The 20,910-nt window shown below is 39.3% G+C and overlaps 1 protein-coding gene and 1 long non-coding RNA gene across 3 annotated transcripts; both read right to left on the bottom strand.

Moving 5' to 3' along the window:
• On the bottom strand, positions 1–1,448 carry LOC104602024 (uncharacterized). The gene is made up of 3 exons (XR_016077342.1): positions 1,309–1,448; positions 990–1,118; positions 1–232 (listed from the first exon to the last, which is right to left on the bottom strand). It is a non-coding gene; the product is annotated as an uncharacterized LOC104602024 (long non-coding RNA).
• A 519-nt stretch (positions 1,449–1,967) lies between these two features.
• LOC104602025 (SH3 domain-containing protein 2-like) lies at positions 1,968–15,554 on the bottom strand. Of its 2 annotated transcripts, none has more exons than XM_010265565.3 (10): positions 15,366–15,554; positions 12,710–12,829; positions 12,555–12,624; positions 12,298–12,449; positions 8,579–8,680; positions 4,638–4,838; positions 4,463–4,525; positions 4,164–4,319; positions 3,987–4,061; positions 1,968–2,386 (listed from the first exon to the last, which is right to left on the bottom strand). In XM_010265565.3, the coding sequence occupies exons 1-10, from the start codon at positions 15,423–15,425 to the stop codon at positions 2,270–2,272; spliced, it is 1,116 nt and encodes a 371-aa protein (XP_010263867.1). In that variant the 5' UTR covers positions 15,426–15,554; the 3' UTR covers positions 1,968–2,269. The 2 variants fall into 2 exon arrangements, with proteins under 2 accessions (XP_010263867.1, XP_010263868.1); XM_010265566.3 differs by having other exon boundaries at positions 4,164–4,316; positions 15,366–15,551.
• Positions 15,555–20,910: the final 5,356 nt, after the last annotated feature.

Genomic DNA, 20,910 nt, shown 5'->3' with positions numbered 1-20,910 from the left:
TGAGTTAAATCCATTTTGATATTTTCACATGCTTGTTAATGTTCAACTGTTCATACCATCTTCCACAATGACATGACATATATGGGCGTGATATTTTGCCACGTGGCAGCACTAATTTGGTGTGAATTCCATAAAAATAAAATAGCATTCAGACATAAAACAGCTTCCTCCTTAATAATTGCAGTGTTTCAGAAGCATGATCTTCCCAGTTGCATTCTTTTCAGCCATGTCACTGAAATATGGGTAAAAACATAAATCCAAATAGAAGATAAGGATTGGACACGGATAAACAAGGATTGGACAACTCATTCTAACAAAAAGAAATTTACTATTTATGCATCAAACATTTAGAAGGAAAAGACAATATTGGTGATAAATGAAAGATACACAATCTGCAGTATAATAAATACAATCTGAAGAACAAAAATGAATCGCACAAAAACAAACCAACAGTACCATGAAAAAATATCTTACCTGTTATGAATTTATGTTACTTATTGGAGCTCCAAATCAGACATCTAACTAAGGTTTAGTATCATGGTTACATTCAGCCATAGTAATCAAGATTTAGCATTTCCCTTCTCTGATGGATTTGTCATTTCTCAGAAAAACAGAATAGTGATAGATGCTAAAAAGCTTGAGCAATATCACTTTGCTTTAATTTTCTAAGTTTGAGTTTGTGGATCAACTAAGAACAGTCATAATTTACTTTTCATAGATTCAATATAATGTCCTCAAAATGCCGATAAGTACCAGATTGAGTCACCAGTAAAGAACAATTGAATTGCAATAGAATGGGTTAGAAACTGCAGGCACTCAGCCTTCCAAGGCCAACTAGGGTGATCATATTCTACAATTCACAACATGAATGACTTAGATTGCGATAATAAAGAGTGAAATAAACCATAAAATTTAAGATAATCAACAAAATAGAAGAACCATTGGTCAATAAGCTAGAAGATTTATTAAGATAGAGATGGATTTTTTACCCATGGCAGTTCATCACATCCTCTTTTACCACTACTGCTAGGGACAAACCCATACACCATTGCTTGTTAAAACAGGAACCCAACCAGCAAACGAAGATGGCGCTGCATGTGAACCTAGGGGGCAAATCCCTGTACAGAAACAATAGATCTAGAACACTTGTGCTAAAAACGGAAAACATGGTCAGTGACAGAAAACATGGTCCAAATGATCAAGAGGGGCAAGACGTTGGGTTGGGAAAGGGGAAGAACACGACAAAAAATGGAGAAAATGGTGCAAAAATAAATCAAAATCGCAAGAGGATGACAGATCTAAACTTACTGTCGATCAAAATCGCCAGAGATGCCGCCGAAGATCCAACCATTGGAAGGAGTGTAGACAGAGGATGAAAAGGGAGCTGATATCTCTCTGAGGAGGCTCAATAAAATTTTCTCAGAATGCCTTTGTTTTTCTTTTCTCACTGGGGTCTCATTGTGTTGGTGTGATCCTGGATCCTTGATTTTGGGATCCCATGTCCCACGCTTTTTCATTCTCATCCCAATGTTTCCTTCAAAACAAACTGAAAAAGGGAACATTCAACCAAAATGCTTCCTTTTCCATCCTTTTCTTGGCAACCAAACAGATCATGAGGTTGAGAAGAAAGGAAATGCATTGATACAGTGCATAAGAGACGATTTTGCTACATTGAGGAAAAAGACTTATTTTTATGAGGACTTCATGTTTAGGAAAGAAAGAGGTTGGCATCCTATTTTGTAGACCAAATGAAAGCAATTATGTTTTAAGTTGCACTTTGTAAATCTTAAAAGTCAGTTTTGGTTTTCCTTGTTTGTGATGTAGATACGAAAAACATGTCGTCAATTCATGATATCATTTTTCTTATAAGGATAAGGATAGTGATGCTGCAAACTAGACGCAAGGAAACTACCAAAGAGAAACGCCTTCGCTTGTCGATTCGTCATTTTGCATGAGTGAGCGTAGAGTTTCACACTAACCAAAGTATGTAAGAAAAACTTAAAACTGTTCGGGAAAAACAGCCTGGGCTGTTTCTAAGCTTTCTACACATGACACATATTACCCCACACCTATGCTAACGGGTCATGTGCAGCAGGAAGCTTCAAAACACTCAAGATGTAAAGAAATCCAGATAAGAGAAAGTAGACAGAACATTATACTTTATACATTCTTATAATACAAACTAAGAGTAGGCTTCCTTTGCAATAAAGAAAGGATGCTCTACAAAAACTAACTGGACATGGTTTAAGAAACCCAACATGCCCAACACCTAAAATACTTCAACCACTTTGCTTGCAAGAACACGCTCTCGTCTTTCAATGTATCCAAATGGGAACCAACCAGCTTTCCCCTTGCAGTCTCCTTCGGCCCAACCATTGTTTGATACCTGTCAAAAGCATACCTGTCAACACCTTCTAAAGAAGTCTTTGTTTTTTTTTTTTTGTTGAAAATTAACTAGTAAAGAAATCTGAATTTGATAAGAGAAAAAAATAATTTGTTTTAATATGGGTATTAGATGAACAAGTACAACATGTTGATCTGCAATTTCTTGCATTTTCACATGGATACCGAGTTTTTAGGCAAACATGGACATGAGATGCATGTTTGCATGGACTTTGAATCTGCTACAAACAAGGAATTTATGATGGGCTATGAAACCTAATCAAGAGTAAACATGTCATCAATCAATGCATATCACTAAGGGGGTGTTCAACAACATGGTCAACCATATTGTTCACTCACTGGGTTAGAAAGCCCATTATACACATCTAGTTTATAGCAGATTACAAGGAATCCAAGAACATAAACAGTATGTTGTGCATTATGAACTTAACAAGCTCGTTTTTACACATTTTTAACAAGCAAATAGGATTAATTTGACATCCCGGAAGGTCATAAGCTTGACAATACATTTAAATACCGTTTCCTTTTACACATTGGATTTTCTGTTAAAATATGATCTAATAAATCTCACCACAATATTGTCAGACTTGGACCTTCCCAACCCAGAAACATGACTGGATTTTTACAACATTATATCCATATTTTCATATATGGAGTTGTGGACCCCCAACTGTATGTTTACAAAAAAAATGGGCTTGTGCTCCAGTGGTTGGTGCCTTAACTTACAAACAGAAAATTCAGGTTCAAAACTTCATAACATCATTTTTATAACTATCATCTAGTGTTGATTCAGGCAGTAATATAATAATCGGATAATTCAATAAAAATCATCCAGTTCTCAGATAACTGCCTGGATCAACAGCAGTTTAAAAGGATTTATTAGAACTTAAAAGAAAAAAGAAACTTTCTAAAACCATATTTTCATATATGGAGTTGTGGACCCCCAACTGTATGTTTACAAAAAAAATGGGCTTGTGCTCCAGTGGTTGGTGCCTTAACTTACAAACAGAAAATTCAGGTTCAAAACTTCATAACATCATTTTTATAACTATCATCTAGTGTTGATTCAGGCAGTAATATAATAATCAGATAATTCAATAAAAATCATCTAGTTCTCAGATAACTGCCTGGATCAACAGCAGTTTAAAAGGATTTATTAGAAATTAAAAGAAAAAAGAAACTTTCTAAAACCAAAATATGCTACTGAGTTGCAGTTAAATGGTTCACTGTCTGGTCTGGTCTGGTCTGGTCTGAATCTGGCAATATTGTCTCACCATTTGACCTAATTTCCTTGTAACCCTCACCTTCTCATTTAAAGGATTCGATCATACAAAACTCTCGCTTCAGTATATGATGAATAGTGTAAGGCAATTGCACTGCACTCTTGAAGCACATCTCCACTTTATCCAACTAACACTATTATATTTTTCAGTTGTTTATCTATTATAGATTGTGCCCTTGTGAGGCTTAAACTTCATTTAGGTATGTAAAATATGCTACTTGATTTTAGCATTGGTTGTCGGCTGGATATAGACTAGAAGATATGTCAAATAAAATAATGTTATAAAGGAGGAAAGGAAAACCTTTCGGACAACAACATAGTCACCAACTGACAAATTCAGCTCCACATCTGACTCGGCCTGATATGAATGCATAACCTAGAAGAAAATGAAAAGAAGAGTAAATCAGAAAGAAAATAGACATTGAAAACCTGTGGTGCATATCAGTGGAAACTAAGACACAAGGAAAAGATGTGTTACCTCTCCTAAGAAGTATCCCATGCTGTCTGTTGAACCATCAAATGTTTGAGAAGCAAAGACACCGTTAACTTCTTCATATGATGGAAGTGGTGGCATGGAGTTGTCCACAGTTGGGTTAGGAGAAGCTTCAATTCGTTGGCGTTCTGATACCATCTGCTATTTGCCACAAATTATAGTATATTTACAGACTTGTTTTAAGGAGGTGGTTGAGCTATGTCAAATTCATAAATGAGTATAGATCCATCTGCATGAGAATAAAATGTCCCTATCATTTGAGGACTTTTCACATGATCCCATACCTCTCCTTCTAATTGATCAAGTATCTGTATGATTTTCTGATGGTATGTACGTTCTGCTTCCACCTTCAGTGCAAAGAAAAAGGGAAATCGATTAATTTTCAAACCGAACTTCCTAAAACGATTGGACATGCAAACATGCATAGTGCACTCATTCAAAATGGAGCAGATGCATTACCATAGCAATTAACCGCTGGAGTGTTAATCTTTGTTGTTGAGCTTCCACAGCAGCCATTGCAGCTGCAGCTTCCTTTCCCAATATTGCCATATTTGACTTGAGCTCTTGTAGCTTGGCTTCAGCAGCTTCTAACTTTGAAATATTATCAGGATTACCTCCAGATTCTCTCACTTTCACTTGGCGTTTGGAGACTTCAATAGCCTATCAGTAGGAAGGAACCATGAATTATGTTATTCATGACTCAAGGTGCATCCTTGTTTCTTTTCTTTCTTTTTTTTTTTACTTTTGGCCTATTTTCTCATTCCTCTTGTTTGTTTTAAATGACAGGTAAAAAGATATAATTGCAAAATATTTACAAGTTACAGAAACATGTTGGTATAATATTCCCAATTTCCCATTAATGACTGGGAGTGGGTACTGATGACAGTATATGGACCAAATGATGAGGACCTGAGAGATTTATTTTGGGAAGAATTGGATGAAGTGGAGTCAGCCTTGAGTAATTGGAAGGGACTTCAACACAATTAGATTTGTGTTTGAGAAGAGGGGTGTAGAGAAAATAGAAGGGGTATGAGAAGGTTTGCAGATTTCATGAGAAGGTGGGAGTTAATTGACTTGCCGATGCTGAGGGGTAAATGCACATGGACAAATAACCAGGAAGATGCAACTTTAGTAAAATTGGATAGATTTGTGGTCGCCACTGAATGCAATTTTAGTAAGAGAGATTTCTTAATATGTCATTGGAACCACTGCCAAGACCTTTGTCCACACTCCAGTGATGCTGGACTGTGGGGGTATAAGGGGTGGTCCTGCTCCTTTTCGGTTTGAGCATTATTGGCCGGAGGAACTTGGATTTGTTGATTTTGTTGCTGAATGGTGGGCTTAAATGTCTTTTGAAGGTTCCACAAGTCATATAATGAGCAAAAAGTTGAAAGGTCTGAAATTAAAGATTAAAGATTGGAACAAAGAGGTGTTTAAGGGGGTGGAAAATAGGAAGAGAAGATACTTAGATGTGATTTCTGAAGCTGGCAGGGCAGAGGAGAATGGAAACAATGGAAGGGAGGAGAAAAAGAAGGGATTTGGCCAAATGGGAATTTGACAAACTTGCATATATAGAGGAGATTAAATAGAGGTAGAGGTCAAGAACTCAAGATGTTTATGGTTAAAGGAGATGACAATACGAATTTTTTTCACAAAATGGCAAATGCGAGAATGGAGAACACAAAAAAGAAAATAGAGATTCAAGGGGTGGAAATTGAAGAGAGACAGATAAAGAATCATGTTGCTAAGTTTTATGAAGGGATGTATAAGGAAGTTTGGCCTCACTGACCTGGTTTAGATGATCTCCAGTTTGAAATTTTATCGGAAGAGCAAGCTAGGGAATTAGAAATCCTTTCTCTGAGAAGGAGATGTGGAAGATGATTAAAAAATCTAGAGGGGGGCAAGGCTCTGAGTTCTGATGGTTTCACTCTATCTTTCTACAAGAAATGTTGGGGAATAGTGAAGACTTAATGAAGGTTCTGAAGGATCTTCATGAAAGGGGTGCTCTTGAAAGAAATTTAAACCGCATATTCATCACTTTAATTCCAAAAAGAAAAGGTTTGGTGAAGTTGAATGATTTTAGGTTCATCAGCATTGTGGAATAGCTAAGCTGTTAGCTAACAGAATATCTAAGGTGATGAAAGAAATGGTATCTGAATTCCAAAGAGCGTTTATTGGGGGGAGACCAATTGTGGATTGGGTGCTTATTGCAAATGAAGTAATTGATTGAAGGAAAAGAAGTGGAAGAGCTGGTTTAATGTGTAAAGTAGATGATGTGGAGAAGGCTTATGACCATGTAAGTTCAAATTTTTTGGACTATATATTAAAGAGAGTAAATTTTAGTGAGAGATGGAGAAATTGGATAAAATCTGTACATCATCTCCCTCTTTCTTGGTGCTTGTGAATGGAAACTCATTTAGACTTTTTCGGAGTTCAAGGGATCTAAGACAAGGGGACCCCCTGTTACCCTTATTATTCATTTGTGTAACATAAGCTTATTCAAACTGTAGAAAGAGCTAGCATGGCAGGTTTGATGGAGGCCTTCAAAGTAGATGGAAGGGAAGTAGAGGTACCTCCCTTGCAATTTGCAGATGACAACCATTTTTTCTGTGAGGCAACCTAGGAGCAGCCGAGCAGCTCTGGAATGCTAGGACTGTACTGAGATGGTATGAGGTGGTTACTGGTTTGCATATTAATATCCTCATGAGTGAAATTATGGTTGTGGGGTAAGTTGCAAATTTGGAGGAATAGGCAGCTGAATGGGGTTGAAGAGTCAACAAACTTCCAACCAAATACTTGGGCATGCTGCTGGGTCATAATTATAATCTAAATCCATTTAGGAGCCTATTATAGAAAAAGTAGACAGAAAGATGGCTTCTTGGAAGAGAAAATATCTCTTAAAAGGGGGCAAGGTCACTCCAATTAAAAGCATTTTGACATCCTTACCTGTATATTACATGTCCTTGTTCCCAATCCTAGCAAGGACAGCTGCTGTTTTGGAGAAGCAGTGAGATTTTTTGTACAAGGGGTGGAAGGAGAAGATAAACGTCATCTGGTGAATTGGAAGACACTATGCAGATCCAAGGATAAAGGGGGTTTAGGGATTAGAAAGCCAAAGGACGTCAACACAGCACCTCTAGAGAAGTGATTGTGGAGATTTATTGAGCGGCCAAATAGTTTATGGACAAGAATATATGTATCCAAGTATCACTCTAGTAGCAGATATTGAAAGACAGGAAGATGTAAGATCCTCCTATGGATGTTCAGTATGGAAGGCAATTCAGAATATCCAGCCTCAGTTTTGGAAGGGTGTAAAATATGACGTTGGCAATGGACAAAGGGTTCTATTCTGGAAGGACCACTGGTGTGTTGATGGCCCCCTTAAGGACATGTATCCTGATCTCTATGAGATTGCAGTGAATAAGAATGCAACCGTGGTCGAGTGTATGGAAATCCAGAACAGGTGTTGTGTTTGGAATCCCCAATTTCAGAGGAACTTGAATGATTGGGAGGTGACTTCCTTAATCAGCTTGTTGCAGAATTTGTATAACAGAAGGATGATGGACTAAGGGAAGACAAAAGGAAGTGGATATTTGACAAATCAAGTGAATTTTCTGTTAAATCCTTTCATAACAGTTTGACTAGGGAGGATAATATTGATTTTCCAAGTGACAGGATATGGATCAGAAATGTGCCATCTAAATTAGCCTTCTTTGTTTGGTCAGCTGTGCTAGATAAGATTCTGGCTAGGTACAGCTTAGTTAGAAGAGAACCAAGAGGTATAGAAGTGGCGGATGAGGGCTGAATCAAGTGTAATAGAATAGAAGTGTGGAAACTACAAATCATTTATCAATTCATTGTGATTTTGTGTATTGGATTTGGGGAAGTATGCTGGATCTGTTTGGAGTCAGGATGTGCTTCTCAGCTGATGTGAATTCATGGGTGCATGGTATCTAAGGGGTTTAAGCAAGGAGCATTATCCCTGCAGCGGTATTATGGGCAGTGTGGTTTGAAAGAATAGCAGAATATTGAAGGGGAGACAGAGTTCAAAAGAAGAGGTCCTCAGAAAAGTGTTGGGCATCGAGTTTTCTTGGTTGGCAAATCACTCTTTGTTCAAAAAAAGACATTTTTTTATCAGGACTTTCTTCTTGAAAGGAAACTATAAGAATATTTTTGGCTGTATTAGGGCTTATTGCAACTTGTAAGTTGGTCAGATCAGTTTCCCTTGTACAGAATCTCATTGTACAGGGTCTAGATCTTTTGATTGGAGATCAGTACATGAATTTTTTTTTTTTTTTGACTTGCAATCAATATTCAATACATGAAAATCAAAGAATACGACTAACAAGGCAGAATATGGCTTAAGACAACATATATTTATCAGACATATCCAATGCAACCTGAGCTTCAGCTTCTTGTCGCATTCTATCATATCGTTGAGCAAGATGCCGAGCATCCTCCAGTGCAGCACCCATTACCATTGCCCTTAATGGTTCTGCAACCTGGAATTATATAACAGTTGAACATGAGACATTTTTAGAAATTGAGAATAGCACAAAGGCAGGGAAGTTGAAAATTCAAATGGAATATGATACAATCTAGAAGTGAATGAACTGGAAGTAATTAATCATATAACAACGGAGCATAGAACAAACCACAAAAGTAAGATACATGACACAGTGAGGCACACATCCTTCAGATCTCCATTTCTCCATATCAAAAGTTCATCAAGTAGAGTACCAGAAGAATCACCAGGTACTTGTGTTTCTTCAGGGGCACCTAGGGAAGAACTCATTGGACTTTTATCCTTTTGCATATGTTAGGAGGTTTAGGAGGAAAGAATTTGAGAATTTTAATGGGATAAACGTTCAATCAGGTATATTATCCAAACATAAGCTCATTTATACTTGACTGGGTTTTGAACTTACATGATTTTGAGGGTTTAGAAAGGTTATCTTAGGGAGTGGATTTAGACTATTTTGTATATCATGGATAATATCACATAGAACCTCTCTTTTTCATACAATGTTATCCTAATATATCACACTCGTGCATTTACTTTGTTTATTTCTTGAGGTACAACCAACCCTTCCAAGTTCTCTTCCTCTAATGCATTAGTTCAGTAGTTTCAGCCACTTGTCCGTCATCAACATGGCCTATATCATCTTGTTGTTCATCAACGACTTCACCAACCAAATGTGTTTGCCCATCAATCCTTCTCTTAGGACATTCATTGGAATGATGTCCCAACTCCATAGACCTAAAACATCTAATAGTAGGCTGCCCTTGATTGCTCTTTGTTGCATTTGAGATCCCTTGGACTCTAGGTCGTGTTTGGTTGATCACACGACTCCTACCAGCCCCAACACTTCGACCTACTGATGAAGATGTACCTTGGACAGCACTCAGTTTCCGCCTTGAGCTCCGACTCAATTGAGCTTCAACCTTCAGAGCTAGCTGATATGCATCCTTTACCTTATACGAGCAATGTAAGTTGACTTGATCTTGTATTGACAACCTTAAACCATTGATATATCTACAAACATTCTGCTGTTCAGTTTACCTTATACGAGCAATGTAAGCTGACTTGATCTTGTATTGGCAACCTTAAACCATTGATATATCTACAAACATTTTTCTGTTCATTTTCCATCATATTACTCTAAAGAATCAATTTATTAAACTCTTCTTTGTACTCCTTTACACTCTTTTCCCATTGCCTTAAATTCTACATCTTTTGGTGAAGAGTTTGGTCATAATTTGGTGGTAAGAATTGTATTTCAGCTTCTCTTTCATTCTTCCCAAAAACTAACATTTCTTTTCCCCTTCCTTTCTCTGTCCCTTTGATAACTTTTCCATCAATCCAAAGCTGTCCCACGCATTTTTGTTGTTACAAGATTAACTTTTCTTTCTTCATTCATTTCCTTCCAATCAAAATAATTTTCAATGTTGTCCAACCAATCTAGAAACTCTTCAATCTCCAACTCACCATCAAACTCGTTAATATGAAGTTGAACACCATGACCATGATTGGATTGTAAAGCATGGATTATTCAATCTTCCCCTCGCCGGTTGTTATTCCTTTCATGCTGATCACCTTAAGGTTGTTCAATGTCTTCTTCATTTGATTCTTTACTAATGATGTCAGTGAGCTGTTAATCAACTCTAGGAGCTTGTCTTGTTCTCACCAGCCCCAAATCACTTGCCACGTCATCATCCCTAGCAGCATTTTGAGCTACAAATTGAGCAAGATGCTCAATCTGTTCTTACAGCCCTCTTAAAGCATCTTAGAGAACTTCCATAGAGACATGTTGTGGTCTTTCTACCACCCCTACCACGTCCACCCCTTGCATCAATAATAATATGGCAAAACACAACAAGGGGATGAACTTTGAAGCAAACCCAAAGAAAGAACTTGCTCTAATACCACTTCATGTGGACAAAAAAACCAATTACATGTAGCACTTCAAGTGTACAACAATAAGCACAAGAAACGCTAAGCTGAAAACAACAAAACAAATTGGATTTTTAGGGATTTCAGACCTCAATTTGAAGTAGAACTCCTCTTGGAACAGTCCACTACAGTAACAATGGCATCAAGCTGGCCTTCTGTGTGGACACGCAGCGATAGAGGGATTGGAAGTTGCCAAAATGGGTTGACTCCTCAAAACCCAAGCTCCTAATACTTGAAAACCCTAACTGGGGCTGAGCTACAGCTCAAACAAGAGAGAAGAACCAAAAGAACCCTACAAAAAAACAGCACGTTTCTTTTTTATAAGACTCAATGGCTTGCTCGAGAAGCCAATTAAAATATTCCCACATAAGCCCCTAGAATGTTTCCCTTTCACAAACAACTCCTTAAGAGCAAAACTAACTATAAACAAACCCCCAAAAGATAACTTTTGTTATAAAAAGACCCAAGAGACAAAAATCCAACAGGTATGCACCCAACTGCCCCTAATTAGAAACTGAATTATAAAATGACGAAAATAGCCCTAGACCCAAACTGTCAACAAAGCTACTCAAAAACAACAATTTGGGATCCTACTACAAAAAAAATAAAAAAAAAAAAACATACAAATACAGAATACATTCACATTTCTCTCTTTTTCTCCTTTTTTATGGACTCATCAAAGCTAAACCAAGTTACATTATCCACTTAGGACAATGGGAATTCACCAAACTCTACCATAGTTTTAAACCCTGGTCTCTTCCATGTGGAAGATGATATCCGTCTATTTAGATGGTTATTAATTTATTATTGTTAATATAAAGAAAACAATGATCCTTAAGACTGAGATAATGAAAAGACTTGAGGACTTGTGATTTAACATTATATATGGCCCTAAAATTTGGAACAGAAGCACAAGATCTGTGTAATCAGGATAGGGCCTAGACAAGTCTGCCAGGAAACCTGGGTCCTTCAGGTATGGGATGAACTTTGGGAACACTGAGGATGTGATCTTAATTGATATCATAGACTATAGGAGTGGGGTGGTGCTATGACAACACTTATTGGGTCTTTGTTACAAGGCATCAGATTATTTCTATCTTTGGTGCTGAGAGTGTTGTGGTTGGAGGTGATTACATACAGTGATTAGTTGAATGCTGCACATTGCAAAAGGCCACATGCCATCTTTCCTACTTCATTGGAAAGGCTAGTGCTTCGGCCTCCAAATTGAACATCTTGCTCCACTATCTAATTCTATTCCAGTCTCAACATGAGACCAAGACACCAGATTTATACTGGATAATGGGCAAGAGTCCCTTTTGACTTATTTGTGTTATTGGTTGCAGTTGCTGTTTTTGGTCGAGGCTTTTAGCTATCCACTGATTTGGCAGCCTTGTTGCTGTTGTTCTTATAATCATTACATGAGATCAGGAAACCAAGGAGGCCACTTGCAGTTGCAGGAAGTAGTAACATTTGCATATGAAGGTTCCATCTGGCTCATCTGATAAAGCTAGTGGATGTAGTTCCAACTGAAGCCCAATGAAGGATAAAAGCTAGAAACATCTGGATACTAGCTACTGTTCATTCATTCAGAATTTATAAAGATTCATATTGCAAAGGATTAGTGATTTCTGTTTTGGCACCATTGAGACATAAGATTGATTAAACCTGTGTACCAAGGGCTTTCAGTAAATTTCCACGTTCCTTTTCTATTTGAGCACGAGCACGTCCATAACTTAATGCTGCTTTTGATAATGTACTGCCACTGGTACAATTATTTTCAGCACCATATTTCCTGCTATCATCTGATAACTTTGTACCTATCAAGATTTTGGGATTCAAGTTTGTTTTAGTAAAAGCAAAATGGAAGCCGTAAGAAGTGAAAATAAAATAACAGTAGAAACGTATCAAAGCTGCATTCTAACCTATTTCAACTTGTTTGGATCCAGTGACAATATAACCTTCTACACCACGAACTATATCCCTTTGGAAATGCTGGTAAAGAAGACAGCAGAATTTATAGGTTCAGAAAGAAGGAAGTGAATTCATAAAATTGTAAAGCTAAAGGAAGGTGAATGACCTTGCCAGCACGAGTTGATATGTAAAGCTTCTCAAGCTTTTGATGCTGCTGGAGTTCTGCCTCATCAGTAACTATATTATCTGAACCTCCATATCCTCCACCAAATTGCTTGAAGACAGCCTGAAGCAAAATTCAACAGAAGAAACAAGCATGATCTCAGCAAGGCCAAAGTAATGTGAAATCAAAAACTTGATTTCATGATTGAAATGCATGCGCCATTTTTATAATAGTCAGGTAGAGCAGTTTGAAAACAGAAGCATTTGGAAATAAACTGATCACTCAAAAGTACTAGATCAAAATAAAATTAAGTCAAATAAATACACATAGTGACAGTAGACAATGTGTTCAACATTTGCATGCAGCCATAAGAAATGCAACATGGAGTAAATCCTTTATTTTTTGAAAAAAGAAAAGATAACTGTATTTCAATTAAAGGAAGAAGTACAAGAGGTGATGTACAATAGGGGAACAGAAATAGAACAACCACAACACATAAGCTACACAGGCAGTAATCTATCACCATATAAATTAGCCCCATTGAGCACCAGATTTAGCTAGACCATCTGCAATTAAATTTTGTTCCCTAGGGATCCATTTCAGGTTTACATCCATAGAATTCAGAATATCCCTGGCTTCAGAGTTCAGATAGGAAATGAGCTAGTCTCCACGATCTGCCCTCTTTTCCTCCCAGCCACTTGATAGTGTTTGCAGAATCTCCTCTAATGCTTATACACAATAAATCCAAGTCTCTAGCAGCATGTACGCCAGTGAGCAGCCAACATTTTTTCGTTTTGTAGAGTTGGAAATCCCATGCAGTCCACTAAAAAGCCCAACATAAGCTCCTGTCCCCCTGCTGATTACTTTTCCAATTCCCACAGCACCTGGATTACCAAGAGCACTTCATCAAAATTAAGAGTCATCACCCCTTCCCATTAACTGAGATGCCCTTGAAGTACTCGGAGTTGGTGATCCACAAAAAGCATCTATGGGTAATGTGTGAAATCAAATCCTCTTGAGATCTGGGCATGTTTTCAAATATTCTGTTATTTCTCTCTCCCCAAACTCCCCACATCACAGTATGACTAACTGTTTGCCAAAAAAATCGACCTCTTTTGCTAAGCCCACTACCTTGCCATTGCCATAAAAAATCTACAATCTGCTCAGCAGTAACACAACTATACTCAATCAAGTTGAGAAAGTGGTGCCAAATCTTCCTAGTTACCTAGCAATGGAGAAGGAGATGATTAGCTGATTCCCCATCACTAAGATACAAACTACAAGCATGAGATGAGAGATATAAAGCTGCATTTGTTCTTCTGGAGGAGGTCATAACTGTTTATTTTCCTCAGGCACTACATGGATTATATCCTCCACATCCAATACCAAAATAGCTTACTCACTAAAAGCTGTAAAAAGAATCATTTAAACATTTGATTCATGCACTACATGCACCTGATATCCAATCATTGGCAACCAAAGGAAATTGATGATATTTGAACATGCTAACATCTTTGCAATTTTCTGAAGGAATAAGAAGACAACTCACTTCTTAACTTCCTTTTTGTTGGCAAAACCACTTTCAAATGGTAGGCAACACAACCTCATTAAAATGCAAATATATATTTTTTTTTGCTGTAAAGTCCTTTTCCTTCTATTAACCTTTTTGTTTTGTCTAATAAATGTTTGGTCTCTGTCAGAGGTAGAGTTAGACATCGAGCTCAGAAACCACTGAGCACATTCTAGCTTTTTATTCTCAAGACCATTTTCTAGGGTGTTTTTAGGATGGGTACCCACCCAGAAAGGAGGTCAAGCTGAAATTGAGACTCATCCTTGTAAACTGCTCAGTCAGAATATAAAGCCCAGGATTTGGGCAAAACCTGGCACAAGATGGCAACTTTATCCTTTTCAAAGGACAGTTTAACAACTCACCCACTTAATTCTCATTACACGAGAACTAGGGCACGAAAAATAATTCTATTTTAAGCACAACCCTTCCGTTTCCTTTATGATGGAAAAGTCAAACTACTCTTGTTTCATTGGCACCATTTTGGACGCTTTTTTATTTACCGCTTCAATACCCACATTGTAATCGGACTCACTTATCTATCCGGTTCATTCTCAGATTTGTTTGTTTCTTCTGGTTTTTCTTCACATGCCAGAAATTACAAATGTGCTCCAGTTTCCCAAAACGCCCATCCCCGCTGAGTGTTGTTTGAACCTTGAACATGTCAATTAGTTCGAAAGTTCACTGGTAACCAACAAGCTGACAAAACCAATTTACCTCCCTTGTCGCCTTCAAAAACGAAATAGATGAGAAGAAAACTAATAGTACCTTTGTATTATGATCAATACGATTGGTAATATAGAAACAAAAAAAAGAGGGAAAAATTCACAGAGTTTAAATCTCGAACGAAACCCATCGATCAAACAATATCTAAACCTGGATAAAAGAGAGACTCCTAATTGTCTGATCACTCAGACTACATTATCAACGAACGAAAGCCAATCAATTTAACAAGAGAGAAGGAGACAACACAAATTACAAGTCTTTTTCAAGGGTAATAAGGCGGAAGAGACAGATCTATCGCATAGGCCTAGAGACAATAAGATTAGGCGCAATTAAAGTTTTCTGAAGAAGAAGACCAGGGTTTCGCACCTGTTGTTGTTTGGCGACCTGTTCTCTAAGTCTGGTGGCTTGTTTCCTGATTGCTTCCATCCACGTATGGCTCTGAGAGTTTCGAGTTTCGGTATCAGAAACAGAGGAAAGTTTGAAAAGAAACAGAGAGACAGAGACAGAGAGAGTAAAATAGAGATGAATCCACGAAAGAAGGGGAGGGGGTTTTCAAATGAAATGGGGTTTAACTGGGTTGGTGGCACTTGTTATTAAGGCGCTGTTTGGGCAGACTTCTTTTATGCTTTCAAGTTTTAACAGTATAAAGTATAACGGATGGTTACCCAGATATGGCAAAAATATGTCATATTGGATACATCTCATGTACAACTTGTGAGATAATTTTATACAATTGATCATGTCATATTGGATAGGGCGATCTAAATCAGATCCGATTTTTAATCGAAGCCAATCTAATCCAAAAATATGACGGATGGTTATCCAAATATGGAAAAAATATGATCGGGTTAGATCGGATCATGATCCGACCCATTTGCATTCGTACGATCATGAATGAAAAAGAACCATAATTTAAGCTAAAAAATATTTGAAATAATAATATAAAATAATAACGGATAAAATAAAACACCAATACATGATTACTAATAAATATATTTGTCATTAATATTATCTTCATCAATAAATAAATTTAAAAAATAATTTTTATATAAATTCTAAAATATTAAAGGATTAAATAAAATAAGAGTAGTTGGACCAATGTAACATAGGTGTATTAAACCGAATCTTTCCCACAAACTATCCACACTATAGTGTGGCCCATCTATGAGAAAATAGTGTGGACGATAAATTGGGGTGTGGCCCATCCTTGTCCACACTATTTTGTGGATGGGGACCATCCACACCTAGCAAAACACTACAATCTACTGTGGACAGGACTAAAATGGTCCCGTTCACAATATTTTCACACTACCGAACGCCATTGCAATCGTCAAATACTATCCATATAAAATGAGGGTAAATCTTAACCTTCAACCTCATCTCCCCTCAACTTTGGCCTGCCCTTAAATCTCTTCTCATTTTTGGGATGAATAGACTTATAACCCCTATTACTTTAGTGGCAAGGACATTAAATGTCTATTATGTCCATATTAATTCCTAGACCTATTAAGTTAAGATTAATATTTCATTTTTTATGGCATAACAAATCCATTTTTGGATAAATAAAGGTTTAAGAGTTTTTTAGTTAAAAGTTTATGGATACTGTAGGCTGAAGGGTAAGGCAATCGATGAGGGGTTTACCAAAAAGGTAGTAGATGATTAGAGGGTTGGGTGAGGAGGCGAAGGCAAAGACTAGAGTGGAAAGAAGGGAACATTGAAAGAGGTAGGAAGTTAGGGCCCCATTTGGTAACATTCCGTGAGTGTTTCTCCTCTTCCTGCCATTTTCACAGAATAGAAATGCATTTTGCAAAAAAAAAAAAAAAGCGAGAGAAATGAGTCATTCTCGCGTGATAACAGTACCCAAAGAGCGCATTCTTTGGGACTTGGGAGTGACAAGGAGTGACAAATCGACACTCTTAGGGAATGTGCGGTTCCCACAACGTCCCTAGTAAGTTATGAAAACATGTGCGACGTTCCCATGAGAGAATTTGCAATTTTGTCATTTTTCACATAAAATGATAAACTCAAGCTCTAGAACAAGATTCTTCATTCGTTCAACCTCAACTCTACCATTGCACAATCCAGAGTGTTGAAAGTTGCTATTGTTAAGGGCTGTGATGGTATGCGATTTGACTACTCCTAGTTGGAGGGCAATCTGGACTCCAAATGGACAGCAAGTTGGATCGATCTGCAAAACAGTCTATTAGAGAACCCAGGGTAGCTAACCCGGTGAGGTCACTTCGATGCTTAAGTCAGTAAGTATACTGTAAATGCAAGCTGAATGCTTGGGAGCTTGAGTGATAGAGAGTAGAGTAATCACGCGTACCTTTGCCTTGAGGTTTCGAGTCTTTATATACTGGAGTAGCCGTGGGCTTCACAAAAAAGATCCGGGTTCTCTGGGATGTAGAGATAAGGTTGGTTCCATTTTTGGAGGAGGGTTGTACGTGGATGAGGCTTATCGTCCAGCTCCGATTCAAGCGGAACCGGGATAAGTTCTTATCGTGACCTCGGGAGATTCGAGATCTGTTGGCTCATCGTGATCCCAAGAGATTCGAGATCTATTGGGAAGGCCTTCGGAATTGGTTATAGGACGCTTTGGTCCGTTAGCTCTGAGTTGGAACTCTGATTCTTCAGTACCGAACTGGATTGGATACCCAAGGTGCCTCTACGCCGTGGCGGGTTTGGAGCCGAGGTGGCTGGGTACCTGAACTGCGAATGTTGCGAACTAGGCTTGCCCGACTGAGTTGTCATCCTTCAATCAGATCGCGCTTACTTTTAGTATTCCTTTGGGTCAGTACCCTTGGGTTCATGGTCACCATGAGCTCGCAGTTTTTGAAGAGCAGCTCATAGTTGGGTTGCACTTCTTGCTCCACCCATTCATTATAGAAATTATTAAGTTCTTTAACATTACCATCAACTAGTTACACCTGAACTCCATCCGAACCATAGTTGGCACGATCTCTTTGTTCCACTAGTATAACCGACCTCTTTCCTTAGACACTTTTAGTTCAATCTGTTCGATCAAGAAGAACTTCGCTTGCCTGCGTGGGGATACCCAAAAGAGTTACTACATCTCCCCCCGCCTTGGGTTCAAAATCCTGTTCGGCAGCTCGAACAAAGTATCGGCTTGGAAGAGGAGGTACTTTTTTGTCCGGAACCCTGAGGGGTGGCCCTTCTCGACTCATTGGCGAGTGCCCATCAAGGACCTCGGGGTGAGGCTAGATATGGAGACCAAGGCGGTCGTTAACTCCTAGAGGGACCTCAACCTAAAAATGAAAGATTTATTGGCCGAGGAAAAGCTTGTACGAGCTGGGCTGAGTCCTCTTGGTAGGCCTCCACCTCGGCGCTCATATTGCTCTTTCTCATTTTGTACTTACTTCAGTTCGTGACTAACCTTTTCCTTTTTCTCTTGAAGAAGCTATGCTAGACGTCGATGTAGAAAACCTTCTAAGGAGCTTCTAGAGGGGGAAGAAGAGGAAGGCCTCAAAGAAGTCTCGTCAGGAGGCCGGTCCTTCAGTTCCCGCCCCACCCGAGGTCGCTACGCCAGAGCCGATCTTGGCCGAGCTTCCGGAGTAGGAGATCCGTCCCCAACCTCCTGTCGTGGACCTGGACGAAGACCAGGATGAGGGAGCTCTGCCTCGCAAGCCCGAGAGTGCTTCAGTGCCCGAGCCTTAGCTCTTGAAGGAGAGAATAATGACCCCGGGGCTTGGGCTCCTCAAAAGTATAGACGTCATTTTTCCTGCTAAATTCGTAGAATGGGCTAACATGCCCACAAGTCAGCTCGGGGGTAGGGCTGCCAGTTACTGGATGGTGGTGAGTACCTCGCCTTTTTATTCTATTTCCTTATTCATCTGTTAATGGTACTTACATCTGCTTTCTATTCGCCAGGTGAACTTTTCCATTCATTCACTTGTCTACTAGTCTGAGATCCACCTGAAGCGAGCCCGAGAAGCCGAGGAGAACGCTCAAAAACTTTACCGCGAGCTGGATTTAGCTCGGGGTGAGGTTCTTCGAGCTAAAAAGGGAGCTCGGAGCCAGCAGGAGCTAATCATGGTACTAACGGAGGAGGAGAAACTCAAGCATGAGAACGAGAACCTCAATGCGATGATCAAAGAGCGTACCGAGATCTTTGAAACTGCCTTCTAGGAGGTGCGGGCTGAGGAGAGAGAGTGTGCCATCCAAGATTTCAAGGAGTCTCCGGAGTTTCACAATCTCTAGGTTGAGTACGAATCAAGCTCGTATCGGTCCTATTTCAAATTGTGCAAGTGGCTGATGCGACAGAAGTTTCCCGAGCTTGACCTCAGAACTGTTTCCATGTCAGATGTTACTCTTGAGATGGCAAAAGCGGCTAACGAAGAACCCGACTCCTCCGAAGAGGAAAGTGATGATGAAGTCCCTAAAGTGGGCCCGTCAGGAGAGGCAGGCTGAGAGGACGCGGAGGAGGACCGCATGGAAACTGACCTACCTGGTAGTTTGGACGCATAACCTTGCCTCTTTTCTTAGACCTCTTTGTATGTAATGTACATCTCGGGCCTCCGAGCTCGGTTATAGTTTTTTTTTTTTTTTGTACTCAAAATTCTACGTTAATGAAATATAAGTGTTTTTGGCAATCTTCTTGTGTAAAAAATTTTCTAAGTGTAGATTACTCCCAAGCTAGCGAGCTAAACCAAATAGGAGTGAACTTTTCCTAAGTATAGTTTGCTACCGAGCTGGTGAGCTCAACATTATTAAGAATGATATAATTACCGTTGCATGCCAGGACGATTGGACACTGTAGGGTACACACCCGAACTGTCTATGCCTGGGTCACTTACTTGTCTAAGTGTTGGTTATCCCTAAGTGCCAAGCTAACAAGCTCGGCTCCATGTGGGATTAACCTTATGTTACTGTACGCCGAGGTAAATTAGACACCATAAGGTTTATACCCGAGCTGTCTATGCCTCATAGGTGAGTAAGACTTGTTTGCCTATGCCAAAGAAGCAACTAGGACTTATCTGCCTATGCTGAGGAGGCGACTAGGACTTGTCTGCCTATGCCGAGGAGGCGACTAGGACTTGTCTCGGTGCCGAGGTCTTCTGTCAGCTCGGCACCGTAGTTCGTAGCCTTCTGGGAGTGACTCATAGTCCTCTCTTCAGTCCGTCATCTTTGGGTTGCAAGTTCACGAGTAGTACCTTCTTAGGTTATCAATATTCCATGCTTGTGGTACATGCTTCCCTTCTAAGGTTTCGAGCTCATACGTACCTCCCCCGAATAATCGTTTGACTCAGTACGATCCCTTCCATTTTGGTCTGAGCTTGCTAATACCAGGCTCTGGTACCATAACTTTTTGAAGAACCAGGTCACCGACGCGAACGTGTCGTTTTTTGACCCAGGCGTATAGTACCGAGCTACTCTTTGTTGGTAAGCTGCAGTTCGAATGTAAGCTAGGTCTCATACCTCTTATATCAGGTCTAGGTTGGTACGAAGCTCATCATCGTTCCTCTCCTTGTCGTAAGCCTCCAATCGTAGTGTGGGCACCTCGATTTCCACCGAGATCACCGCTTCTGTGCCATACGTGAGGTTGAAAGGGGTTTCACCTGTGGCCCAAAGGACACTAGGTAGTTCATCCACCCACAACCCCTTGGCTTGAGCTAAGAGAGTTTTCAGTCCGCGAAGTATCACTCTGTTAGTGACCTCTGCTTGCCCGTTCGCCTGAGGGGTGTACCATCGAGGTAAAATTTTGTTGGATCCCCATTTCGAAACACTAGTTTGGGAACTTAATATCTTCAAACTGTTTCCTATTGTTGGATATCAACACTCGAGGTAGTCCGAAGCGACATACTATATTTTTCCAAAAGAAGTTTTGTACGTTGCGGGCTGTGATAGTTACCAAGGGTTCGGCTTCTACCTACTTCATGAAGTAATCTACCGC

The sequence above is a fragment of the Nelumbo nucifera genome, chromosome 6 (genome assembly GCF_055504915.1).
Source record: "Nelumbo nucifera cultivar China Antique chromosome 6, China Antique-T2T, whole genome shotgun sequence".
NCBI classification, from domain to species: domain Eukaryota; kingdom Viridiplantae; phylum Streptophyta; class Magnoliopsida; order Proteales; family Nelumbonaceae; genus Nelumbo; species Nelumbo nucifera.
Note: the sequence above shows the minus strand (reverse complement) of the source record. Positions and strands in the feature narration are given on the sequence as shown.

Coding starts and splice junctions, on each gene's coding strand:
- LOC104602025 (XM_010265565.3), bottom strand. CDS start 15,425: ATGGAAGCAATCAGGAAACAAGCCACCAGACTTAGAGAACAGGTCGCC. Junction 4,839..8,578: donor GACAAGAAGCTGAAGCTCAG/GTTGCATTGGAT, acceptor TCCTACTGATAG/GCTATTGAAGTCTCCAAACG. Junction 2,387..3,986: donor ACTATGTTGTTGTCCGAAAG/GTTTTCCTTTCC, acceptor TGCTTTTGACAG/GTATCAAACAATGGTTGGGC.